Source organism: Jatropha curcas, chromosome 2 (assembly GCF_041381405.1).
Source record: "Jatropha curcas cultivar XTBG-Jc1 chromosome 2, XTBG_Jcur_1.0, whole genome shotgun sequence".
NCBI lineage: Eukaryota > Viridiplantae > Streptophyta > Magnoliopsida > Malpighiales > Euphorbiaceae > Jatropha > Jatropha curcas.
Genome location: NC_143152.1, coordinates 32715540 through 32741681, shown reverse-complemented (window position 1 = coordinate 32741681; position 26142 = coordinate 32715540). Strand labels below are relative to the sequence as shown.

Genomic DNA, 26142 nt, shown 5'->3' with positions numbered 1-26142 from the left:
TTGTACATTCATTTTTTTTTATTAAAATGATTTTTTAATTTCTTAAGAATAAAAATACTAAAAAAAATATATAGACTTAATAAAGATATCATTATTATTTTTCTTTTTAATAAAAAAAAACGTAAAATTAGCGGTTCAGTTGCTTTACCCGCAAAAATATAAAACTGTCTTGCTGACAAAACCGAGAGGGTCGGAACCAGGTTCGGTGACGAGCTTTTCCCCTTCAAAATTAGACAGACACAGAGAGGGAAAGAGAGAGAACTGAGAGAAAGTGAGAGAAAATCATCCCAAAAGCTCCATTTTCTTTCTTTCTCTCCTCTCTCTCTGTAACACAAACCTTCTTTCCTTGTCTATCTATACTTTCAGATAGATCTCAATACACCTATATATCTTTTTCTCTGTTTATGAGAGTACATATATTGATTAATAGATAGATATATAGATCTATACAAATCATATATACATATACTCAATTTCTTAAGCTTGAAATGGGATATATTTGAACAGGGATTTCTGAAACAGGATTTTTGGAATTTAGAGGGTGAGTTTTGTTTTGTTTGAGAAGATGACAACAGAGCAAGATTTGCCTTTCTCTGTTGTTTCTCTTGTAGAGGAAGTTCTTCAACAACATGGGAATAAACTAAGAGAGATTGATTTGGCTTCAAGAAAAGCTGATGAAGCTTGTATGTTCAAAGATAATCTTTCCCTTCATTTTTATCATATTCTTTTGCAAAATTCCACAATTTGATTGATTTTTCTTGTGATCTTTGATGATTGGAATTTGGAATAACATTAAAATCGTTTTTATTTTATTTTATTTTTTGGTTTCTTTCGATATTTAATTGTGGAATTAAGCTATTGAATTTTCTAGATTAGAGGTAGTTGGGTTTATGCACAAGTTGGCACTGAAATTTGTGGTATTTGAGTATTAGATTTTATAATGTTAAAATAATTCATTTTCCGTAGATGATTATTTAAGTTCTATGTTGGTCATCTATGGAGATTAGATTTTGGAGGAATTTCAATTATTTGGTTATATGAAATTGTTAAATTTTGGTACTATAAGAAGAAGAAGAAAGCAAAAGATATATAAATTTATGTTATGGGACTTGTTTTGCAGCCCTTAGAAGATATGAAGCAGCTGGGTGGCTTCGAAAAATGGTTGGAGTTGTTGCAGGTAAAGATTTGCCTGCAGAGCCCTCAGAAGAAGATTTCAGGCTTGGATTGCGAAGTGGGATAATTTTGTGCAATGTTCTTAACAAGGTCCAACCTGGAGCAGTCCCAAAGGTACGAGTCAACCAATAATTTACTTTTATTATTATTATTTCAGTATCCTTGAGCCAAAGTTCATAAGTATTAGGATTTTACTTTTTGTTTTTATTCGTTTGTCCATTACATACTTTCGGTGACATTTGGTGAAATTGGAATTGTTGTTGGTAGGTTGTGGAAGGCCCTTGTGATTCTGCTGGCGTTCCTGATGGGGCAGCTCTATCAGCATTTCAGTACTTTGAAAATGTGAGAAACTTCCTTGTTGCTGCGGAGGAAATGGGACTTCCAGCCTTTGAAGCCTCTGATCTGGGACAGGTGAGAATTTCACAAAGAAAGGAAAACCTTGAAAATGAAATTTCAATTTCCTCTCACATTGTGGGAACTTTCTTTCTGCTATGATACATTTGCTTACATAAATTGAATTTTTCAGGCAGGAAAATCTGCTAGGGTTGTGAACTGTGTTTTAGCACTTAAGTCATACAGTGAGTGGAAACAAAGTGGTGGAGTTGGGACATGGAAATATAGTGGAAGTTTGAAACCTTCAAATAGTGGGGTTGGGAGACCTTTCATGAGAAAAATTACAGAACATTTCATGAATTCAGTTTCACAGACCTCATCATCAGGTAGTTTGTCCAGTGGTGATCAGTCCTCTCATGATGATCTTGGCCATGACCTCAATGAAACAGTTAGTGAGCCTTGCTGTTTCTCAGTGCTTTTTGTTTAGTGATACAATAAAGCTAAAAGCTTATTTATTTGCTCTCTACTTTGCAGTATGCTTCTCGTTCCTTGCATATGTTAGTTCGCGGAGTTCTTGCCAATAAGAAGCAAGAAGAAATACCAAACGTAAGGATTCTTCTTGTGTTGGATCGTTTCCTTAATATTTTGTTAAGTGGGTATGGAACAATAGAATACATTAAGAAATCAAAAAAAAGAATTCTCTTTGCAAACCATCTGTTGCTTTAATTTGTCTATTTTTTAACTTAGCTAAGGCATCTTTTGTGAATGACAGATTGTAGAATCTATGTTGTATAAAGTCACGGAGGAGTTTGAGCGCCGGTTAGTGAGTCAACAAGAACTGGTGAGGATCTTTGTTTCCCCTAATATTATCTCTTTTTCTCTTCAGTTTCCACCTTTCAATTAGGATTTGTGTGAGGGCTTACAGAATATGTACCAGTTGTTAACTTTCCATCAATGGATATTTTTAATTATTTATGTGGTCTGATAGATAAAAACAGCAGCAAGAGATATGGTAGCATCTAGCCCTGGCATGACTTCTAGTGATACAAAGGTATGACTTTGTGTACAACATATATGCTCTAATCAAGGAATGATTTGCATAACTTGGTTATTTTTAAATGCTAGTTCTTTCTTTAATGGGGTGGTGTTTTGTTTACCTAATATAATGATTAAGATGGAAGAAGAGGAAGAAGAAGCTTCACCAATCAGAACAGAAGAAAGTTCTACTCCAACTGAAATTGAAGAAGCTTCCTCACAAATCACACGAGATGAATGTTGCAACCATATGGATAATCATGACGAGGAAAAGAAAATTCACCTTTTGAAACAGCAAATGCTGTTTGAACAGCAGCAAAGAGATATTCAGGTAAATTCATGGTATTGTAGCACTCTTAGGATCTTTTAACCTTTTGAAAAAAGATTTTATGATTAACATTTTGGGTTCTGCAGGAGTTAAAAGATACTCTTCAAGCTACAAAAGCAGGAATGAAATTTTTTCGGTTTAAGCATCAGGAGGAGTTCAACAATCTTGGTAGAATTAGCACTCTGCTGCACCTTTTTAGTTATTAAAGGAGGAATGATATATGTTATTGCTATTTCTTTGTAATAGGGAAGCATTTGCAAGGTCTAGCTCATGCTGCTTCAGGATATCAGAGAGTCCTTGAAGAAAACCGCAAATTATACAATCAAGTGCAGGACCTGAAAGGTAACCTTTGTTGTTGGTTTGGAGTTGTGATTCAATATCTTTCTCTTTCTCACCATTTTGTTTCTAAGTTTTCGGCTATGTTTTCTTTAATGTGTTTGATTAGGAAATATTAGGGTATACTGTCGAGTCAGACCTTTCTTGCCTGGGCAACCAAACCGTTTCAGTACTGTGGATCACATAGAGGAAGGAAACATTTCAATAATCACTCCTTCAAAATATGGCAAAGAGGGGCGGAAATCATTTAGTTTCAACAAAGTTTTTGGTCCTATGGCAAGTCAAGGTTTGTAAGGCTTCAATTTGCTCTTTTGTTTTTGGGTATACATCATTATTATCAACTTTGATCTTCAATTTCTTTTACCTTTTCATTCCTTGTAGAGGAAGTATTTGCAGACACTCAACCTTTGATTCGGTCAGTTCTTGATGGCTATAATGTCTGTATATTTGCATATGGACAAACAGGATCTGGGAAAACTTATACTATGGTGAGAGATGTAATTTGTGTCAATGACTTGACTTCTTAATTTTCAGTCACAGCCTTTTGATTGATCAAATAACCTCCATTTACTCTTCTCATTCAATAATCCAGACTGGTCCTAAAGAACTCACAGAAGAGAGCCTAGGAGTAAACTACAGGGCATTGAGCGATCTGTTTCTTCTCTCAGATCAAAGAAAGGAAATTATTTGCTATGAAATCTCTGTCCAAATGCTAGAGATCTACAATGAGCAAGTGAGGGATCTCCTTGCTACTGATAGCATTAATAGAAGATATCCTTAATGACACTAATTCTATTTGTTAACAGCAATATATCTTGTTCAATGCATCTTGCATTTCTACTTGTATTCTTTAACTCCTATGTACATTAGAAATTCGCAACAGTTCTCAGAATGGGATCAATGTACCTGATGCAAACTTAGTACAAGTATCATCAACTGGTGATGTCCTAAATTTGATGAACATTGGCCAGAGGAATCGTTCAGTGAGTGCTACAGCAATGAACGACCGGAGTAGTCGATCTCATAGGTGAAGCACCTAATATTCTGCTAAAAGCTTTACGTTTTAATTGTTTGGTTTAGATATATGCATTAACAAGTAGTAACCTTGAGCGGAAATATATTTGCAGCTGCCTGACAGTTCATGTTCTAGGAAGAAACCTCACGTCCGGAACTGTGCTCCGTGGTTCTATGCATCTGGTTGATTTAGCAGGAAGTGAACGAGTCGACAAATCAGAGGTCACTGGAGATAGATTAAAGGAAGCACAGCATATCAACAAATCTCTTTCTGCTTTAGGAGATGTGATTTCTTCTCTTGCTCAGAAAAGTTCTCATGTTCCATATAGAAACAGTAAACTCACACAACTACTCCAAGATTCACTTGGTAAGATCAGCCGAAGGCATTCCCTTTTCTGGTGTACTATAATATCCTTGTAATAATTTTCTGATCTCTGTTACCATCAGGAGGGCAAGCAAAGACACTTATGTTTGTCCACATAAGTCCTGAGCATGAAGCTCTTGGAGAAACGCTTAGCACACTAAAATTTGCTGAACGGGTCGCCACAGTTGAGCTTGGTGCTGCTCGAGTTAATAAAGATAGTGGTGAAGTGAAGGAGCTAAAAGAGCAGGTTCTTAATTACTCCTATATACTCTTTCATTTGCATAGATTATCATATTTGCCTTGAATAACATTTTTTCATTACATAAGAAAGTAATATGTGTCTTAGACTCGGCTAAAATCACAGCAGCTATTAGTGCCCAGCTTATTATCTCTTATTCTTTGATTGTTGCACCAGAAATATAATTACTACCTTTTTTAATCTGTTTCAGATTGCTAGTCTTAAAGCAGCCTTAGCTAGGAAGGATGGAGATTCTGAATGTTCGCAACAATCTCGATCCAGCACCCCAGAAAGATATAGAATGAAACTGGGTAGACATTCTGGTTCTCAACACAGTTGGCATGGAGATAGTAGTCGCAGGCAATCAATGGATAGTGCCGGTAATACAGAGGTAATTTATCTTTACTGGTGGAGAAACCTAATTATTTGAAATTTGGCCTTCATTGTTTATAAAGCAATCATTTGGAAAATTCAATTGGACAATAAACTACAAGTTCATTTCCAACAGTCTACCAAAGGTGCTCTTAGTTTATATTTCATGGACAGCATTTACTTATGAAATACTGGTCTACAGGATGGGAGCGACTCTTCATCTCACCTAAGAGGACGAAGCTTGGATCTCCAAGATTTGCAAATGAATTCGCCTACCTGGCCAGCTGTTTGCGGTCTTGCACAGAATGGAAAGGAGGATGATAAAGAATCAGCTTCTGGTGATTGGGTTGATAAGATTATGGTGAATAGGCATGACAATGTAAGTTCAGATGAAAACCTTCTAGGACAATGGGAACTAGACAGTAGACAATTGCCTGAGCCATTCTACGAAGGCTATATTCGAGACCCTTCAAAGATTTACCCAGAACAACCATACAGTACTAAATCTTCTCGGATAAACAATAAAGACAACCAAGAATATGATGTACAGAGTCGTAGGTCCGATGTTCTCTCTACTGATGGTTCTGAAGAACTTGAAGCTGGTACAAGTGATTCTTCTGAGCCTGACTTGCTATGGCAATCTAATCTTCCTAGAATGGGTAACCTTACCAATGCAGTGGGACCTAAGCCAAAGAAATCTAATCTTAGGCCAGTGAAGAGACAAGAAACCAAGTAAGTTTCACTGCTGATATTTTTCTCTGAGCAACAGAAATTAATAACAGAATTTATTAACTTATGTTTTCTCTTTTTCTTTTTTTGAACCAGGAGTTTAATTCCATCATTAATTCCTTCCCCATCAAAAAAACCAAATGTCAGTCCAGTCACAAACAAGCTTGGAAGACAGCTAGTTTATGCTGATGTGAAGAGGAGAACTGGCCATGCAAAGTGAGAAGTCTACTACAAGGTACTGAGGGAGGTGGCTTTATGATTATTCTTTTTTCTCTTTATGTTTTTTAAATTTTTGTGTATGTATGATAAGTTGTAGAGAGAGAAAGAGAGAGAGAGAGAGAGAGAAAAGAAAGAAAGAGAGGTTTTCACACTTTCAACAGGCAATAATTTCAGTTGCCTAGGTTTTCTGTGGTGGTGATCATGATATATGCATGGAGTCCCATCCCATCTTGATGATTTCAATTTGTCCATATATATGTATGAGTGTTCATCTTGTGAACTCTTTTCTTTTTTTGTAACATTCTCATTTGCACTTGTTAAAAGAGAACTGCATTATGTATGGAAAAGATCAAGAAAAATTGCATCATCATATATTTCTTTACTTTGGTTTCTGTGCTTTTTGCCAATATAAGGCAGGCATTAGTTTCCCTTCACTCTGCAATTTCATTTGTTTCATTTCTTCTGATTCACATGTTTACTAACTAAAATGAAGTAATTATGTGAACAAATTTTAATAAATTCCAGTAATTATATTAACACTTTTCACGGTCTCTTCAGAGGGTTTGAATATAAAACCTTTCAGGAAAGAAACGACATTAGCACTGAAACTGATAATCAAGATTTTAAGGAACTCAAGTTTGTATTGTGTTTATACATGTCCAAAAGCGCATTGATAGGGTCATTGGGTGAAAATGATTAACTCGTTTGAACTGGAAGAAAATCATATTACCGATTTTTTTTTTTATTATATGTCTCTGATTGAAAAATCTAATTAAAATGGATTTAGAAACTAAATTTTAGTGCAAATTGAGCATTATTCCAAACAGAAACGTGCAAACAGATTAGACTATTGAGAGTAAGGTGTGGGCTATAATGGGAAACCTCTTTATTAGGTATTACTGGTTTTAAAATCGCCCGGTTTCGGTTTCAAAACTGTCGATTCTGGTTATAAAAATGATGGAACCAGAACCGAATCATTTTTAGACTGTTTCTAAAACGATTTTGAAACCGCCGATTTCAGTTTTTCGATTTTGATCCGAAATTAAATAATATATTTTATACTTTTTAAAATATATTTTTAAAGATTTATAGCTTAAATAAATAATAATAATAAACATTACTATCCAAAAAACTAAATCAATTTAATAAAAATTCTTAAAAATCATTTTAAAAAACTATAATAAAATAAAAAAATAAGTTGAAAGTTCCTCCAAAAATATATTTTTCGCGGTTTTAAACTGAAATTGTCAATTTTAATTTTAAAAATTAAAGAATCAAACTTTAATTTCATAATTTGATTATGATTTTAAAACCAAAACCGTTGATTATAGTTCAACATCGATTTTTAAAACTGACCTTAGTCATCCCTACCTGCTATCGCACGTCAAACTATTTTTGGCCAACAAACTTCCACTTGAGGGAAGATATATGTCAACCTTTCCAGCTGGAGGGTCCTGACCCCACACAAATGAGTGGCTAAACCCCCTTAAAGTGGGTCCCATTAACACGTGGCCACGTCATCAATCAGCATGGAATTGGAATGTTAGCCCTTTTTTTATTTTTTTTTATTTTGCATTTCAATTTTCCATTCTCACAGGGCAACGAGATTTTCTTATATTTTAATCTCAATTATAAGAATTCTCTCTCATAATTTTATTTATTTTTTATTAAATTAGGCAATATATATATATTGTCTGTGTTCACAATTTCCTCGGCTTAGCCAAATACATGCATGATTGATGATTCTTTCTTTTTTTTTTTTTTTTAAATGTATTTAGATAAAATAATTAAGAATTAATTTAGGCAATTTAGTGAAATTAAAAAGCAGTAGCAATGAGGAAATAAAGGTGAAAAAAATATTAATAATTCCCTCAATTATTTTAAAAATATTAATATTTTTAAAAATATTTTAAAAATTAAAAAATATTAAAAAGCAGTAGCAATGGATGTATTAGTAATTGCTTAAATTAAGAGAAATTATGACATCCAAAGACAAGGAGTGCAAACCACTTATTTTGACTTTTCATAAATTATTATTATCTTATGGGATTAATAATTACATCCCCAATAAAACCAAAATTAGAATCGGTCACCTTTATCTTTCTTTGCTCAAACAATAATAATATTAAAAAAAAAAAAATATTTCTTTAAAATTAACCAAATCTAATAAATATGAAATGAATATAAATATAAATTGTATTACTGATACGAGAAGTAGTGTGTTTTTGGTTTGGAACCTCTCAACTATAAGAGTTTTTATAGATTTTATTCGTAAAATGAAGGACTATCTTAATCCATAATGTTCTATTAGCCCGATGGACCTAATAATGAATATAAAGATGCATAAAAAACAAAAAAATGAAATAGCTTAGAATGTCATTATCATGTTATGGGACTGAAATACAAAAGAATAGCTGGCTTCACTAAGTCTGCGGTGTTTGATTTTGATTATGCAATTGCTTCTCTTAATCAACTCTCCAAATAGACAATTTGGTCTTATCATATCATAACCCACCAACCTTTTGCCAACCAAACACCATTTTCTTCTTCATATCATATTTTTTTGGTAAGAATTATAAGTATTCTATTTACATATATTAATCGAAGTCAACTTCCTTCAAATGACCTTTCTAGACATTAAAATCTCAAAAGATAATAACTCACTTGTTCAATAAAATCTCTTAGCATTTGTTTGTACGAGAGTAATTTTTTTTTTTTAATAGAAGAAAATATTATAAAAAACTACTATGGAAAGTAATTTTCTTTATTTAGAAAAAGGAAAAAAAATAATAAAGAAAGTAAATTTAATTTATTTTTAACCGTGTCTGAAATTTAGAGAGATCAGTTAGTGGAATTGTTACTATTTTTATGAAATTTTCAATATTGGAGGGTCTTTTTTTGCGTTTTATTATATTCCAAAAATTTTGTTAATTTATTATAGTAGTAGTTTGTAATATAGTCGAAGAAGGGACAAAAAGGTAATTTGGAGGAAGAAAATCCAATTAGGCGTTTTCCTCTAAAACATCGAGACGGAGATTAGAAAACCTAGATTATAGATTAGGACATAAACGTCATTATCAGAACGGCATTTGTCCGAAAATCAGCTGCAAAACAACAAAAACCCGCGTCTCTCTATCTCTCCAGATTTCTCCTCCAATCAAAATCCACTTCTACACCTGTGAGTCCCTTTCTCTCTCTAACTCTAACTCTAACCCTTTTCTCTCTTCTCTAGTTTAGGGCTTTTCCTCTTGCCTCTGTTTTTAACTCAAAATCGTCTGCTAATAGTAGAAATGGAGTGGCTTTAGATTACTATTCATCAATGCTGGATCTGTTGAGGCCTCTTCATGTTTCAACTGTGAGTTTTCTGCTTTCTCTCTCCTTTCCTCTCATTCTCATATTTTTCCATTCTCTCCTTCAAGGCTTTTTTTTTTTTTTTTTTTTTTTTTAAATAGTTTGATTTTGTTCCCATTTTTATTTACTTTTAATGGATTTTTAATGATTAAATGCAAACATTGAAGATCCATCAGTTAGTTAAGATTCTTGTGATTCTGTGAAGGAGATTTACTGGGTCTGTTCTGATGGATTATTTTTTTTTTTTTGCTTGAATTACTGCCGTGCACATTTTGGATTAAATTCTTTGATTTCCTCCTCTTTTTGTTTTTCATCCTCAGAAGTACATTTTAGTCAAAATTGCCTATAATGAATTGATTTTTTTTTTTTTGGGGGGCATGGGGGTGGGGAATTAGATCAAAGCGGAGATATTTATGGTGGGTTATTGTTCTAATTTGACATGGTGAAAATGTGGGCTGGAGCTTTTTGTAAGAATCTAAAGACAGACTAGCATGAGCTATTCTAGCTTTGTTAGTTGGCTGGATTGTTTAATATTTTGCTGTGGATTTGGTTTCTAGAATTCTGATCAGTTGGCATGTTCTTTTTCTGATTCGTGTGATAAATAGATGCCATTATGTACTAAGGTCTTGGTTTCATTGATTCTTATGTTAGTGAGAATTCATAGAAATAATGATTTATCACCGGTAATTTTTACTTATTCAAATAATATATTGATTTATATTTTTTCACTGATCAGAGTGGTCACTAGTAGACTACTTGTTTTGATTCACTGGATTGAAATGTAGAGGGTTTATATGATGATGCTTTTGAGATTTGAAGATAAAAATTTTTCGTTTTTAATGAGAATGGATAGGGTTTTGGCACTTGGATTGTGGGAATGTTGACACCTAAACTGCCATGAGCCAGGCTGAAGTCTCGAGGATGAAACCTCCTCTTGTTCCACTTGGGACCTTGATCGGTCGTGAGCTTAGGAATGAGAAGGTTGAGAAACCTTTTCTGAAGTATGGACAGGCTGCTTTGGCAAAGAAGGGAGAGGATTACTTCCTGATAAAACCCGACTGCCAGAGAATTCAAGGGGATCCTTCAACATCATTTTCTGTCTTTGCGGTACTTTATTTCAATTTTTCCCCATCCTTTCTTTATTCATGTTACTCTTAGCTCCTCTAAGAGAAGATTGCTTTGTGTTTTGTTATTGACAAAATCAAAAAGAAAAGAAAATTTTGACAGCTATATGAATATTTCATTTCTAGAAAGTTATTTATATGATATATGCTTGTAATTTGAAACCCTCAAATAAGGGAAGGGGGTTGAGAGAGGGAGAGAGAGGATTGTAATTTGAATATTTGATTTTCTTTCCATTTCTCAGTTATCAGGTGGAGAACAAGGTAATATTAGAAACCCATAGGACTTCTTAACATTGGTCCAACTCATCCTTTTTAATTCATTATGGTGCTTTTTTTGACAGATTTTTGATGGACATAATGGTATATCAGCTGCCATCTTTGCTAAGGAAAACTTATTGGATAATGTTCTGAGTGCAATTCCCCAGGAAATTAGTAGGGAAGAGTGGCTTCAAGCCCTTCCTCGAGCTCTAGTTGCAGGCTTTGTGAAAACTGACATAGAATTTCAGCAAAGACGTATATACGATATCCCTTCCATAAAACTTCCACCATCCTTTTGGCATCTTTGTTAGTATGCTTACCTTAAAGTTTGACATAAATTGCAGGGGAGACTTCTGGGACAACAGTAACATTTGTCGTGATAGATGGGTGGACTGTGACTGTCGCTTCTGTGGGGGATTCACGATGCATCTTGGATACTCAGGGAGGTGTAGTTTCCCTTTTGACAGTTGATCACAGGCTAGAAGAGAATGTGGAGGAAAGGGAGCGTGTAACTGCAAGTGGGGGTGAAGTAGGAAGGCTAAATGTATTTGGGGGCAATGAGGTATCATTCGGTCATTATCTGTCACTTGCAACTTGTTTCTGGAGGAAATCTTTTGTATCCCATTCCCTTCCCCCTCCTGCGACTTCCTTTGTTTCATTGACTCAATTTCTCTATGGTTCATAGGTTGGTCCCTTGCGATGCTGGCCTGGTGGCTTGTGTCTTTCTAGGTCAATTGGAGATACGGATGTTGGAGAGTTCATTGTCCCAATACCTCATGTTAAGCAAGTGAAGGTATGGTGATTGGGAATGGTTTTGTTACTTTTCTTTTATTATTTATGAAACTCAGGGAATTCTTTTGTGGTTATCTAGCTATCAGATGCTGGGGGAAGACTAATTATTGCTTCTGATGGTATCTGGGACGCTTTATCCTCTGATATGGCTGCAAAGTCATGTCGGGGTTTACCTGCAGAGATTGCTGCCAAGTTGGTGGTTAAGGTGATGTCTTGTCACACATTACTGTAGTGTTTTGTTTGCTACTGGTTTCCTCTTAATTATACTTGTTTGTTTTACTCTCTAGGAGGCTTTAAGGTCAAGGGGACTGAAGGATGATACAACATGCCTTGTTGTTGATATTATCCCATCTGACCTTCCCGTCTTACCTCCTATACCAAGGAAGAAGCAAAATATGCTTAGTTCACTTCTGTTTGGAAAGAAATCTCTGAACTATGTGAACAAAGCAACAAATAAGCTTTCTGCTGTTGGAGTGGTGGAGGAGTTGTTTGAAGAGGGTTCTGCTATGCTTGCAGAAAGGTTTGTTGATTATCATGTTCCTCTTATACAATTCAGATGCACTGCTTTTTGTTTTTGTAAATAGTTTTTGTGAGAAATGATAAACAGCCAACTTTTTCAACGAAGGACCTGTTCTTTTTCTCCTTTCTGCTGTGTCCTTCAGATGCTCTGATTTTACTTGGATTGCAATGCTATTACCAATGTAGGAATGGTAGAATGGGAGGTTAGGAGTTTTTCTTAACTTGATATCTAGTCCATATGCCTCTAACTTTTCTGATGCAAATGCAGGCTGGGTAAAGATTTTCCTTCGAACACAAACACTGGGCTATTCAGATGTGCTGTATGCCAAGTGGATCAACCCCCTACTGATAGCTTATCAGTAAACTCAGGGTCTTTTTTCTCACCTGGATCAAAGCCATGGGAAGGCCCCTTCCTCTGCCCTAACTGTCGAAAAAAGAAAGATGCCATGGAAGGGAAAAGACCGAGCAGACCAATAGTGACTGCATAGCAAATAATCTGGTAACAGAGTAAATATATTTTTTGACTGGAAGTGTCCGCATGCTTGGTTTTTGGCTTTCTGTACTGATTATAATAGTTTTATAAGAAATGAGGTAGAAATATAGTGAGTAGGTGTTTTGTTTTTACATTTGTTTGTTTCAATTCTGGTTTGCTACAACTTTTGCTAAACTGACAGAGGACAGAGATGCCATCTGATAGATACGGTTGTGATAGTTTGATTGCTAACAGCTTGAAGTTGTAAGTAAAAAATGAAGGTCGCGTAGTGATGTTTTCACCGCAGCATCTTCATCGTTGTGTCTGTGTGGAAAGTCACCACCTTTGTGCATTTTCTTCATTGTTTACTTCCAGTTATAATGTATTAGGAAAACAATCAAGAATATATAAGAATTTGGTGTTCCCTATGTTTTGATATCCTCTAAAAGCGAGGACTTTCTCCTTTATTTTGAATTTTTATTGTTTTCCTCTTATAAAATCGATTTGAACTTGTAGTGAAACTTGCAAATTAGAATAACTCCTCAACACTTGTTATTTGGTAAGGCCAACATGTTTGCCATGATCAAATAGTTACAGTATAAACATTATATTTTGCTAAGCATTTCCTCATTTATTTTTTATTCTTATTTTTCTCAAATTTGTTTCCTGTCACTTGATAATTCTGTGAATGATAAACAGACATTAAAAATTGTATTTCATATGATTTCATGGAAGGAAATTGAATTTTTCAGAAAAGGTTCACTCCTAAAAGGCTAAATCATAACTTTGAGATGCCCCACCACATAAAAAATAAAAAATAAAAAATAAAAGAAAAACGGTTCGGGGATACGTATAAAATGTGTCTTGCCGCTTACTTTCTTTTGGACAAAAGGTGTTTAACTTTATACCTTGACTTTGTTTGGAGAGTGTAGGGAGAAAAATAATAGAGTGAAGAAAATAATGAGATATTTCAGTAGTTATTTTTTCACTTTTTTATTTGGATATAATAAAGAAAAGAAAAGAAATTATGCTTTTTTTTTTTTTTGGAAAAAGATAAATTTTAGAGAAAATACATTGAAATTTTCATTTTCTTGGCTTATTTACTTATTTAAATACAGAGAATTTAAATAGAGAATAAGTTAAATTTTAGTATTTTATATACCTAGTTTCTTTTCTTCAAAAGGATGCTCTCATATACACAAATTCTAATAGATATATATATGAAATAAAGGAAATCTTTCTAGAAATTTTATTAATTTGAATGAAGATATCGTATGTGACGAAGATAATTAGGATATATTTTCATATCTTGTAGATAAATTTAAGTCATTTATCACCAATTTGATGAATGTTATTTGGTAAATAATACATCCTTATAATATTATTCCGGTCTATTGAACCTCTCGAAAAATCATCGAGCCTTTGTTTACTTTGTTTTGTCAACCTTTATAACTTTCCCCTTCGACAGCGCTGGCTCATAACCAGAACACGACTATTTGTGGGGGATGAAAAGCAAACTTTGTCCAAAAAAAAAAAAAAAAAAAATTCAGTATCTATTTCTCCAATTGAACAATAACAACAAACATACTCATATAATGCATAACCGAAAACGTAACCTTAGCCTTCACAGAGCATTCCACATTTATCGGCATAGAAAAAAGTTGATATACGCAGCTTTAACCTTCTCCCTGTTTTTGCAGAGAGATTGTTTTAATAACATGAACTCAAAACCTTCAACTGACAAGTGCAGTAATTTTACCATTATACCAAAGCCATCTCAATACGATAAACAACTAAAGGGAAGAACGTAAAACATTAAGCACACATAAGAAGCATCAGCATCTCTTCATGAGTCACATTATTAAACCCCAATGACCCCAAAGAAAAAAGAAAGAAAGAAAGAAAGAAAAGAGAGATGTTAATATGGAGGCACCCATTGAAGCTCAATTCCATAATTCCAAGCATCAATAGGATCTATAGACTTGATATCCACAACAGAAGTATAAGCAGTGCATCCTCCAACTCTGACTCTAACCCTATGAGAAGTCATTGAAGCATCTTTCAAGAAATGACAACAGAGAGTACCTTTGCATCCACTTCCCTCTCTATTTCCTTCTTCAAACCTCCTACAATAACTGCTTGATGTGCAATTTAATGGTGATAATAAAATAGTTTCAGAACAATTAAATAACATAACAGTGTTATGAGTAGAAATATTAAAAGGCAAATTCTCATCAAGCATTAACCCTCCTACACCAAGATCAGAAGAATAACATGTGTTTTTTTGTATCAATGGAGGTTCTATAACAAGCTTATAAGAACTAGGGTTTATGCTAAGGATCTTATAGTAAAACCCTTGAGATGATAAGAATTTTAGGGCTCCATCATTGCAATAGATTCTATAATTAGGGTTCCCACAATTTTCTCCTGTGCTTAGTGGGTATGGAACTTCCATGCTCCCACATTTAGGGCAAGCATTAAAAGCTGACACTCGGGTTACTAAACCAAGCAAAAAATACACCAAAAACAACATTTTGGTTACTTAAGACACAATTAAGAAGAAAAAGGCAGTGAAAGACTCTTTCTTTGAAGCAAGAAAGCTAAGAGCTTGATGCCCTATTTATATAACAATTTGAGACCCAAGTTACCTGAGGTGAAGTTCTAATTACCTGCTAATAAGATATTATGAATTCCCGAGTGGGATTGCCTTATGATGCAACCTCTGACGCATGTCTGTGCTTAAGATAACCACCACTGCCCTTTACCAATTAGTAAAGGACAGCCAGTAGATTTATGATTCTGGCATGAACAAAGAAGCTAATTCGCCAAGTTACACTGTATGCTAACCAATTGGATCAATTTCAGGATGTAAAATCAATTAACATATTCATTCCTTTTGACGCTGGATCCTCCCTTTTCCAAAAAATAGACTTATTAAACACAATCAAACTGCTATTTAGAGTTATAATCATACTAAAGTCTGATTTAGAACTATCAGTATTAAAGTCTTGTTCAGCAATAACTTTTGAGTTAACTTTTAACATTTTCACTAAGTGAAAGCTCTATTTCTATTAATTGTATCATTTGGTAATATAATTTTTTATTAATAGCTTTTAAAGGTTAATAAAGTTATTTATGAAACATTAAGCAGACTAATGTTTAATTAAACAATTAATTTTTTTTATCATTTTAAGTTAAATAACTATTTTTACCAAATATTTCTAATTTAAACCGTCATATAAACAGCTATCGGCTAATAGCTAACAGCTTAAAGCCCGGTTACTACAACAGCTAAGCTACTGGCTAATATTGCGAACAGATCTAAGTAAAATCAAATTGACAATGCCCAATTGCCAACCTCTAAAAGGGGCAAAAGCAAACTGGCCATATCTCCAAGATTTTTGAGTTTCATCTCACTCACCCATGCATTCTGTGGCCAATAAGTTTGTACCAGGCAAGTATTCAGAAAGGTGACTGGATTCCAATTTCCTTATTCAAAAAAGCCAAGACTGAGAGGGCAATTTTCTATTTGAGGTGTTCGCACTTACCTTAAGTGGTCTGGCATTAAATTCTTAAAAATGGTTTGGGTTGACCAAAAGAGGCAAGAGGAAGAAAAGACAAACCGGCAAAGGTACTAAAGATGGAATGATTCAATTCTTAATTTATTAATTTAATTAGGCCATTACTATGATTGTGGCCATGTTATTAATCATAGAATAAGAAAACTCAAGGATCTGGCGTCCGTTAATTGCTTTGGTGACTTGAAAACTTTAAGGGCAGCAAATAGATATACAGGTTTTGGCACACAGAAAATTTCTTTAAAATTTTTTTCGTACGTTAAAAGGAATCTATAAGTTGATGCAGCTCTGGGATGGGCCAACCGTACCTTATAGTGATCATTTTAATAAGCTTTTTTAGGCTTTTCTACCACCACACAAGCTCCATTACTCAGAATTGATCATATTATTACTCACTAAATCATTGTCCATACAAAATAAATAATTGTGGTATGAAAAAGAAATCTTGTAAGATTCAAAATACCATTAATGTAGATTGCATAATGTAAATACAAGTTAAAGATAGATCTCTCTTTAAACCTCACATTAGACGAGTCATACAAGAAGCTCTATCAGGAAACCGCGGTGTAAGTCAAATCTTAAATTCGACGCTGTAAACAGAGAAATCAAGTCGCATACAGGAACAACCATGGAGACCAATTCGAGTTCTCATTTCATACTCTGTTCCAAACCGTCAAAACCAAAACCATTGAAGCCCCAATAAGTATACTACTAAAAAACCAAAACCAGTCTCCAAAAAGTTCAAAGCTGTGAGAAAACCTCGTTTAAACACAGAACAATTTGATTCTGAAGGGCAAAACGAGAATTAAAAATGTCCTACAGATAAAACATGAAACTTTCTTTTAAGTTTTAAATCCAGAAGCTGCTGCCTGATAATATTTGAGAATTTAAATGGGAAATCTAAAAAAGAGTAACAAAAATGAGATAAATTATTATAATTAATCGTAATAATCAAAACCAGTAGTATCCACCAAATCAAAATTGACATCCTCAATCCCAGATGTGAAAAAACAAGCACCTTAAACAGATTACATGGAATATGAAAAGTAACCAGGAACGAACCGACTCTGCACTGGAAAAATTCAAATAATATGGGAGGGAAGCGTAACACACAGCATTGCAAAGTGTATCCGAGAAAACATATTACTCTTTAAGTACAAAGGAATAAATAACTCCAGGTTAAAAGAACTCCAAATTACAAATAAAGTTAATCAAACTCACAATACTAGAAGGGGAAAAGGAAAGGAAACCATTCTAACTGCAGGTCTCAAAATTGAAACAATGATTATTCATTGGGGTTTCCTAGAGAAATTTCAACTCGGTTTACCAAAAAAGCCATCACCTGTTTGGCAAATTATATTCAGAAGCTCCAATGATTATCCGCGTCTAGATGATGACCAAGAGGTCTTTGAACTGCTGCCGCGCCACCTATCACCAGGTGGGTTGCGATCCTCAGGTCTTGGACCACTGCCCCATCGATCAGAGTCTGAGGGAGGAGCTTGCCTGGAGCTACCGCTGCCCCACCGTTCTGAATCTGAAGGTGGCTGCCTTACGCCACCACTCCACCGTTCCGGCTCAGAAGGAGCCTGCCTGCTGCTGCCACCACCCCACTTCTCAGAATCTGGAGGAGCCTGGCCAGTGCTTTCTCTATCCCTTCGGAACCTAGGCACATACTTCCCAGGGGTTGGAGCAGCTGCAGCAGGAGCAGAAGCAGCTGGAGTAGCAGCTGCAGCTGCAGCAGCTGGAGCAGCAGCTCCAGGTTCTTGACGGGACCCAGCAGCAAGCTCAGAAGGTCTAGTAGGCCCATCAGTTGATCTTCCCAAGAGAGCTTCCCGCCTTTGCCTTTCCTTCTTTTCTTCAAGTTCTAGTTCTCTCTGTCTCTGCTTTGCAGCAATCTCATCCAGCTTTGCCTTGCGTTCAGCTTCTTCTTTCCGTCGTCTCTCAGCCTCTGCATATTTGAAAAAAGGCTAATCAGATTGTAAAGATCACAAACTTAAATCTCTCTTCAATAAAAGAATGTTTGGTAAAATAATAATAGCGTTGACTCAGGCCATAACAAAAGAAAAGGAAAATATAGTACAGGGGGTAAAATAACAACTTGGACAAATAATGTACAAAATGTGAGGAAGTTTGCAAATAAAGAGCTGAAACCGATTGAAATGCAGTAATCAGCTTCAGTAAAATCATTCCACAAGCTCAATAAGGAAATGTATAAGCATTCTTGAAGAGCTATAAGAAAAAGAGCAATATTTATTTAAGAATTAGCATTCTCTATCTACCTTCTCGCTTGCGAGCTTCCTCCTCTTCACGCAACTTCCTCAGCCTTTCCTCTTCAGTCCTCACATAGAATATTTTCTTCCTATTAGCTTCCCTTTCTTGTTTTCGGGCCTGAATAATTTGATTGATTCTTTCTTCTCTCTCTGTTCTCAGCCGGTCAAACTCAGCTTGTCGGCGGCTCATTACTCTTTCCTGGAATATCATCTGTAAATGATAACAGAAACAAAATTAATTCCAAGCATTGATGGCAATCCTAAAAATAGCCATTAACAAAAACAGCATCCTTACTTTGTTTTCCAGCATCCGAGACAACCTATTCTTCTCCCTGAGGTCACCGTCATGGCGCTGCCTGCTAAGTTCAATCTCTAGCTGCAACATTGATAAAAATTCACACATTAAACTACATGGACAAACCATATTGGACAAGGCTAGAAGAAAATTATTCCCTTACACAGATAGATTAATGACCCTTCTATTCAGCTTTTGAAGTGCATGCGCTGCATACATAACAGGAACTTAAAAAGATACCTGCTGCTCATGTTCATTAAGAGCCTTCTCTTCCACCAGGCGTCGTTGGAAAGCAGCCTCAATCAATGGTGCTGCCTCCTCTCTCTTTGCTCTTTCCAAATAATCCATCGTTTTAGCTAGTTTTTGTAATTTCTTCTCCATTTCCTGCCTCTCCCTGAGCTGCTCGCTCAAAGCCCTTTCCATTATAGTTTGTTTCGTCACTTTCTCCTATGAAGACATGGAAGTGTCAATTTGGGAAAATTAAATCCCTACAAATGAAAGCAATGAAGTTACATCATGAACTTACTCCTTCTAAGATCGGCTTTTTTCCCCCCTTCCTTTTACTTCGCTTGTCAACATCCTCAAGCAAAGCCTGTGCTTCTTCAAGTTCTCGCTGCTCTATTTCCTGGAGGATCCTTTGGTTCTTTCGTTGCTCAATCTCAGCTGCAAGCCTCTTCTGCTCAGCCTCCTCTCTTTTCTTCTGTAGCTGCAGCCTTCTTGTCTCCTCTTCTCGTTCCTTACAAAACAGAGAGATCCAATAAGATGATAGTAGTTTATGGTTAATGATTGAACTTTATGCATAGCAGTTACCATGTGCATACCATTTCCAAAAGTTGACGTTCTTGTTCTTCCTTCCTCTTTTCAATAATTGATTTCCGAGCAAGCAGTCTTTTATGTTCCTTATCCACAATCTCCCCCAATCCAGGTAAAATCTCACCTAGTTTTGAAGATTTCTTTGCTGGAGGATATATCAAGGCCCTCACTTTATTTAAGGATTCCGCAAAAATTGCAAGATGGTCTCGCAGTCCATCAGATTCAAGACCCTTGAAAGAGACCAATCAATGAATGTAATCATACTTGAATTCAAACCAACATTCATAAAAAAAAACAAAGGCAAGACAAACCAATTGGAGGTATAAATGCAAGAACTAACCTAGCATAATAGTTTTTTCCACAGAGAAGAATGTTGTGTGCAAGGAGGCAAATGATAGATAGAAAGCAAATGATAATCTATAATATAAAAAAAACAAGCATAGATAATAGAACATACCAAATTATTAAACAATATGACGCCCTTTGTATGTTCAACTTTCATAGCTAAGAAATTATGTTTCACAGCATCAACAGAAATTTTCTCGACAACAGAAAAGTCAAGAAAGGGGATCATCTGAGATAAACTCTCAATTTTCATCATCTGATACACCTGTGACACCTGGAAAATCACGGAGAAGCATAAATGACCAAAGAAGAGGATGGAGATCTCAAAGTAAGAGACCCATAAAAAGTGGGTGAAATCTATGTACCTGCTGAAGCAGCCTTAAAGTAGCAAGCTTTTCAAGGGCAGGAACATATTGAGACAGTTGCACTTCTGGCACAGAAGAAGCTGAAGCAATTTTTCCCCCAAGTTTTGAGATCTTGGATAACAGTGGCTGTACCTTTGCTGCAAGATCTAGGGGGAGAAACTCATTCTCCAGAAGATGATAAAGATCTTTCACTTCCTGTGTAGCACAGCTCAATACCCCCTTGGAAATCTAAAATACAATCGAAATAATGAAGAATTAAGAGAATAAGTCTATATTATACTTTCACAGAAAGACAAAAAAAAAAACAAAGAATAACTTTTCAAGGACCAACATGTACAATTATGTTGCACTTAACAGTTAAGATGCAAAAGTTCATGCTGTGATTCTTGTTGGAAAGGTGAGAAAAAAGATTTGCACATATCAGATTTAACTAAGGCATTGTTACTTAAAAAAAAATAAAAAAATTTAAAAAAATTTTTAAAAAAAAACCTCAAACAGAAAGGTTTCTTTATTTGCAAACCCTCTATCAAGTGAGGCAGACAACGGAAGTAGATAGAGCAACAAAATGAAAGAAAAAATCACTTACCAGTTCTGACAGAAGGGATGGCCTTGAAAGCTGTATGAAGAACAAATAATGAGAACAAAGGAAACAATCAATTACAACAATGCAAAATTTAAACATACATACAAATAAGTACTGAAGGTTAGCCAAGAGTTAATTCAATGGAATAAATCACATTACCGCTTCTCTACTCTCAGGTTTAGGGTCTAGATTGAATCCAATGAGATTAGCCATTCTCAAGTTGCGCTCTTTTTCATTTTCAAGTTCCAGGTGTGATGCACTTCGTGTGTGGTCATAGGGAGCCACTGCCAGAGCAGCCAACACAACAGAAGAAGCTATCAACTGTAAATCCTTCTGGCTTAGGTTTTTATTGAAGCTTTTCTGAAGTGTAAAAAGTTTGAACCATGCATAAGCATGATAAAGATGACTCGATGAAATCCAGAAAATCTCAGTTAGCTTCGCATAGTAAACCACCATCAAAGATGGCTTAGGAGTCTTTTTGACCATGCACATTAATCCATGGATATCCTCAATGGACCGAAAAGCTTCCTGCACATGGGAATTGAGAAATTAATGGCAAAAAGAAAGGCAAGCTTCACAATAACAATGATACAGAAATCTCTTCATGAAATACTATGAACCCTAGGTCCTATGAACATCATACCCTTTGGGATGGTGCAACTATAGGTAGAGGAAAAGCAAAATTACCCACACTATAGAAAATTACTTCTTCTTTTTGCTTGAAAGTCATACATATATTTTATTTGGCTTATTATATTTAGATTTCACAATAGGCTCTCAAATCTTTATTTATATTTTAAATATTAAACACATTTTCATGCAAAAAGTAAAATTGACATTTAGTAATTTTTTTAGTTCTGACATTTTTACTACAAAAATCATTGAGTTGTCCTCTATAATGGTGGCATCATTATAATTTTGTACCTATAAAATACAGAATCAATTGAATAAAGTACAAAATTAACTATTTAAAAAAATTTAATAATTATGAATCTGTAAAATTGAATGACACAAGCTCATATTAGGCTTCACTTAAAGTTTTAAAAATCAAGTTCTCAATTTTCAAATGGATAAAAGTTTTAAGAAAATATGTAATAGTACCATGAAAAAGGAACCAAAGAATACTAAAAAAACAAAAAATAACGAATACGGGTAAATTATTTGAGATAACCAGAGGCCAGTAAAGTTGGTAAAATATATTTGGATTCTAGCAAGTCATTGTACTTACTAGAGTGATGCCATGCATATTACACTGCATATTATTGGGTTCTAGGCCTCCTAATTACTTGTTGAATAGTTAATGTATTAGATAATTGTCACTTATTTTATTTAAAATAACATTATATTTATTGTTAACTATACAATTGCGTGGGAATTAAATAATTATTTATTGCATAATATTTCACTTTCTATAAAAATGAATGCAGAGTAACAGAATTACACAACTCCACCAGAATTGTGCTAGATGAGGGTACCAAGGGGGATATAGTGAATTAGGTAACTATACAGCATGAACACATAATCATCAAGTCTAGACATAAATGGAGCAATTTATGTACCTGCCAGAGTTCAAGCTCAGTAGCAATTTTTAGTTGCTCAAATCGGGTATCAAGGTACAGCTGCAAGCTCTCTGGGGCTGACAGATCAGGCCGGTCCCTTTGATCTCTATATTTGTTGAGGTTTGCTAAATGGTTCCTGATAATCTCACATAGCCTTCTAAATTCAGTTGTCCTTTTGTACTGTTTGCAGAATTGGAAAGCTCGATGTGCTGTCATCTATAATTAATGACACCAGTCATAAGTTCCCATTGCCAGTTTTGTTTTAGAGACAATTTGATTTGAACATATATGCAGAGATGGAAAATAATTCACCTTAAACCTTAAGCATACATTAGTATAAAAAAAAAAAGTCTAACCATGTAAAGAAAGATGCTTAATATATCAAAAGATTTTCTAATTAAAGGGAATACCGCATATAGTGCCTCCAACTTTGAGTTGTTTCGTAAGATCTCAAGCACCGTTCTATATGTCTCCCACAAAAACTTGAACCAAGGGGTAACAAGTTCACGATCAGATCTATCCTTTCCTTTCTCTCCACTGACATAACTAAGCATCAGATCTTCTGGCCTCTTATCTGCTTCAAGGTCATCAACATCAAGAGCATCTTCTAAAGCTTGTGCCTGACTTCGTGCTTGTTCAGCTTTCTCAGTGGAGAGATGCATGAAATGCTTAATCACCTCCTCCAAAGAATTCACATTTACTTGTTGGCAGACTATACGGTACTGTATCAAACCATCCTTTGCAAATCTTCCCCTTCGCATATCAACACATAGCTCAACATATTTGAACATAATTTTTTCCAATGGCTTTTGCCATGCTCGATATCTCTTAGAAGTTATCAGATCATGCAGAGCTTGCAAAGCATCTTGCTTCTGCCCCACATTTATCAATTCTGCAACAAGCCAGTTATATTGATATCATTACTTCCTTAAACATGTTCAGCAAACCACAAACATCCCAAATCTTAAAATTACAAAAAAATAAATAAATAAATAAAGGAAACCAAAACTGAAACATATGTTACGAGAAAAGAAATTTCCACTTGAAAACAAATTCTCAACGAAACCGCGGCATATCAACCAAGCAGTGATGGAAACTATTGGACACTCGACTCAATAGAAACCAAAACTCATAACTCACCTTCCGCTCGCTTTAAAGCGTTCTCCGGTTTGGCATAAGTCGCCATCTCCAAGCAAAATTTCGAGCTGTTCAACAAAAAACACAGTAAGCAAATATCAAATTACTATTCATCACAGACATAAAAATTAAAATCGATAATTAAACGAAATCAAAAAGAAACAATAGAGGAACTAAATCAGAAAATAACAAAAACAACCTACAAACTACGAAAAAACGGGAGATTGAAAATCCAAATAAACGAAAATAAAGAGAAATACACAAAAACAAAAAAAGCACATTCAATTAATAATAAAGACTAGCGAGAAGAAGAACAACAACAAGAACATTACCGATCAGCAGAAAATCGTGTGCGCGCGCGCGCGTGCGTTTGTATGGAGAGAGAGAGAGAGAGAGGGAGGCTAAACAGGAAGAAAGTGCCGCTCTCTCTGGCCGAGAAGTTGAGAGAGCAAAGCGCAGAGTTGAGTTCTTTTTAGGGTTTGTTTCAAGCTAGACCCGGGCTATCCTAAACCTTCTCGGATTTTGTTTTGTTAGGTAACTATTTGCACTTTCTAGGGCTTTTAAAAGATTCGCTTTTATATTAACTTGTCCGGATCCGGCCCAAAATAACTAAACAAAAAGGATTTAATAACAATTTGGGCCCATGTAGAACTGAACGACATTAATTTAGATTGGGCCATTCTCATTCTGATGCTTTATTAACAATTTTTGACACCCTAAATTAGAAATAATAAATAATAAAACTCAAAAGTGGCCCATATTTATTTTCAAAACTCAACTTTATTGATTTTTTTTTTAGTGTTTCGAGGAAGTTTCGAACCTGAATCTATTGTCAGACTTTACGTACACTTACCATTAAGTTATATCTTGACGTAAATTTTATTGATTTTTTATTTACAAGTAAGGCAAGCAAATCGTTTGTTATTTTTCTTCCAAAAAAAAAAATTCTTTTAGTCTAATAAGTGTTTCACCGTCATAAAAATTGAAATTTACCATAATATTGAAATTGAAATGAGGAAAGAAGAAAAATTACATTTCCCATTAAAAAAAAAAACTCTATGATATTTTTCTTTATTAGAAAAATTTCAATAGTGATAAAGTTTGATCTCACAATTTAATTGAAATATTTATATTTTTTATTTTAATATTATTTTATGATCAAACATTTCAATAATTAATCGAGAAATACATGTTTTATTGAATATATACACCAAATAAAAATATGGATGAATAACTAGTCCATAAATAATTTTCAAAACAAGAAAAAAAGCCAGTCAAGAAGTAGATTAACTAGATGTGCTCCATTGTCCACTCCATGATGTTATCCAATTGAAGATATGGATGAAAAAGGAGTGGGGGAGTTAGTGGGAATCAAATTTTAACTGGCCTAACCTTCTATCCAATTGACTGATATACCCTTCTAGAGGATTTCATTCTCAGGTCAGGTGAATTTAAAACTCCATTTGAAAACAAGAAAATGGGATAACATGTAATCCCACATTTAAAGGAACTTATCCATCACATATTTCAGTTTCTTGATCATTTCTTCAAGCCATAAGCATCAATGGCGAATTTGCACCTATACTTCACTTAAAGAAAATATGATTGAAGAAAATCCTGACACTTGCAATAGAAACTCAAATTCCTATTTGTTTAGCATCACCATTTCTCAACCCAAGATTAGAATCAAGATTCCAAAACTGCTGGCCAAGACCATGCAAAAAAGAAGTAATGGTGCCAGTAATATTGATCATGTCAAAGAAAAGAAAAAAAAGTGGGGTAAGTTTGGCTCCATCTTCTCTAGCATCTTCAACACCAAAAAATCACCAAAGGTTCAGAGAAACGATGACGACAATATTAGTACTGATCATCAAACAGGTCCATCAGAGGCAAAAATCCTGAAAAGGGTAGATCAGTATTTTGCTGTTCTTGATGATCATGACTCTTCATCATCTACTTCATATTCATTCAACAGACTCTTGCAGATTGAAGATGAAGAAGAGGAGAAAAGATCAAACAAGGAAAAGAAAGGAAAGAGTAACAAGCAGCCAAACAAGGCAGAGAAGCATCTGAAAGTTTCACCATCCCTTTCGAGATTGTTTCGCAAGAGTACAAGCTGCAATAACTTCATCAAAAGCAAAAACCATAACATTAGTCCGACAAATGTTGGGAAAATTGCAGAAGCAGTGGTTGGAGGACAGGCAAGTAGAGTAGCATTCAATAGAAGCACCAGTGATACAATGAACCTGCAACAAGCTCCATCAAGGATATCGACAACTCACCGGAAGTTGAAGATGGCTCAGTCAAGTAGTAATCAAGAAACATCAGAAAGGGAAGATAGAGGTGGGGAGCAGCAGGAGCTTTGCAAGAAGAGGATCCTAATGGGGGAGAAGTGCAGGCCACTGAGTTATTCTGGCACCCTTCAATATGATAAAGATGGGACTTTGTTACCAGATGCCATTCCATGATACAGAAGGCGTAGTGTTTGTGTAGGCTTTATGCGTTTCATCTGATTAACATTTTCATTTCAATTTCAATAC

At 34.9% G+C, this 26142-nt stretch overlaps 4 protein-coding genes, 1 long non-coding RNA gene and 1 pseudogene across 6 annotated transcripts; 3 read left to right on the top strand and 3 right to left on the bottom strand.

Annotated features, from left to right (window-relative positions):
- Positions 1–241: 241 nt before the first annotated feature.
- Positions 242–6442, top strand: LOC105647457 (kinesin-like protein KIN-14G). The gene is made up of 19 exons (XM_089718361.1): positions 242–683; positions 1121–1287; positions 1441–1584; positions 1700–1954; positions 2041–2112; positions 2279–2347; positions 2495–2557; positions 2681–2872; positions 2956–3037; positions 3116–3211; positions 3315–3491; positions 3587–3693; positions 3798–3978; positions 4073–4232; positions 4333–4586; positions 4667–4830; positions 5033–5212; positions 5396–5925; positions 6019–6442. Exons 1-19 carry the CDS (start codon positions 566–568, stop codon positions 6140–6142), a joined length of 3135 nt encoding a protein of 1044 aa, XP_089574487.1. The 5' UTR covers positions 242–565; the 3' UTR covers positions 6143–6442.
- A 2820-nt stretch (positions 6443–9262) lies between these two features.
- On the top strand, positions 9263–13085 carry LOC105647458 (Protein phosphatase 2C family protein). 2 transcript variants are annotated; one of them, XM_012233559.4, is made up of 8 exons: positions 9263–9496; positions 10399–10599; positions 10958–11129; positions 11219–11436; positions 11560–11667; positions 11746–11871; positions 11954–12186; positions 12454–13085. In XM_012233559.4, the coding sequence occupies exons 1-8, from the start codon at positions 9461–9463 to the stop codon at positions 12671–12673; spliced, it is 1314 nt and encodes a 437-aa protein (XP_012088949.1). In that variant the 5' UTR covers positions 9263–9460; the 3' UTR covers positions 12674–13085. The 2 variants fall into 2 exon arrangements, with proteins under 2 accessions (XP_012088949.1, XP_012088950.1); XM_012233560.4 differs by having other exon boundaries at positions 9265–9496; positions 10346–10599.
- A 1108-nt stretch (positions 13086–14193) lies between these two features.
- LOC119371116 (uncharacterized) lies at positions 14194–15570 on the bottom strand. The gene is made up of 2 exons (XR_005178683.2): positions 15327–15570; positions 14194–14345 (listed from the first exon to the last, which is right to left on the bottom strand). It is a non-coding gene; the product is annotated as an uncharacterized LOC119371116 (long non-coding RNA).
- On the bottom strand, positions 14223–15330 carry LOC149498663 (wall-associated receptor kinase-like 20 pseudogene; annotated as a pseudogene).
- Positions 15571–17352: 1782 nt separating the features above from the next.
- Positions 17353–24129, bottom strand: EIF3A (eukaryotic translation initiation factor 3A). The gene is made up of 14 exons (XM_012233563.4): positions 23935–24129; positions 23606–23670; positions 22876–23357; positions 22466–22681; positions 21066–21434; positions 20910–20939; positions 20324–20551; positions 20071–20232; positions 19622–19843; positions 19327–19536; positions 19041–19247; positions 18801–18881; positions 18515–18716; positions 17353–18183 (listed from the first exon to the last, which is right to left on the bottom strand). Exons 2-14 carry the CDS (start codon positions 23649–23651, stop codon positions 17612–17614), a joined length of 3027 nt encoding a protein of 1008 aa, XP_012088953.1. The 5' UTR covers positions 23652–23670; positions 23935–24129; the 3' UTR covers positions 17353–17611.
- A 772-nt stretch (positions 24130–24901) lies between these two features.
- On the top strand, positions 24902–26141 carry LOC110010896 (hypothetical protein). Its single transcript, XM_089718340.1, has 2 exons — positions 24902–25509; positions 25588–26141. The coding sequence occupies exons 1-2, from the start codon at positions 25204–25206 to the stop codon at positions 26068–26070; spliced, it is 789 nt and encodes a 262-aa protein (XP_089574466.1). The 5' UTR covers positions 24902–25203; the 3' UTR covers positions 26071–26141.
- The last annotated feature ends 1 nt before the right edge of the window (position 26142 follows it).

Excerpts from the sequence above, each read along its gene's own strand:
- LOC105647458 (XM_012233559.4), top strand. The coding sequence starts at position 9,461 with ATGCTGGATCTGTTGAGGCCTCTTCATGTTTCAACT. Across the intron at positions 11,437-11,559 it reads ATGTATTTGGGGGCAATGAG|GTTGGTCCCTTGCGATGCTG; the intron begins GTATCATTCGGT and ends TATGGTTCATAG. Across the intron at positions 11,668-11,745 it reads CTCATGTTAAGCAAGTGAAG|CTATCAGATGCTGGGGGAAG; the intron begins GTATGGTGATTG and ends GTGGTTATCTAG.
- LOC110010896 (XM_089718340.1), top strand. The coding sequence starts at position 25,204 with ATGATTGAAGAAAATCCTGACACTTGCAATAGAAACTCAAATTCCTAT. Across the intron at positions 25,510-25,587 it reads AGGCAAAAATCCTGAAAAGG|ATTGAAGATGAAGAAGAGGA; the intron begins GTAGATCAGTAT and ends AGACTCTTGCAG.
- LOC105647457 (XM_089718361.1), top strand. The coding sequence starts at position 566 with ATGACAACAGAGCAAGATTTGCCTTTCTCTGTTGTTTCTCTTGTAGAG. Across the intron at positions 3,038-3,115 it reads GGAGGAGTTCAACAATCTTG|GGAAGCATTTGCAAGGTCTA; the intron begins GTAGAATTAGCA and ends TCTTTGTAATAG. Across the intron at positions 3,212-3,314 it reads TCAAGTGCAGGACCTGAAAG|GAAATATTAGGGTATACTGT; the intron begins GTAACCTTTGTT and ends GTGTTTGATTAG.
- EIF3A (XM_012233563.4), bottom strand. The coding sequence starts at position 23,651 with ATGGCGACTTATGCCAAACCGGAGAACGCTTTAAAGCGAGCGGAAG. Across the intron at positions 20,552-20,909 it reads CATCCCTTCTGTCAGAACTG|ATTTCCAAGGGGGTATTGAG; the intron begins GTAAGTGATTTT and ends ATTGTATTTTAG. Across the intron at positions 18,882-19,040 it reads TTAATGAACATGAGCAGCAG|CTAGAGATTGAACTTAGCAG; the intron begins GTATCTTTTTAA and ends TCAATGTTGCAG.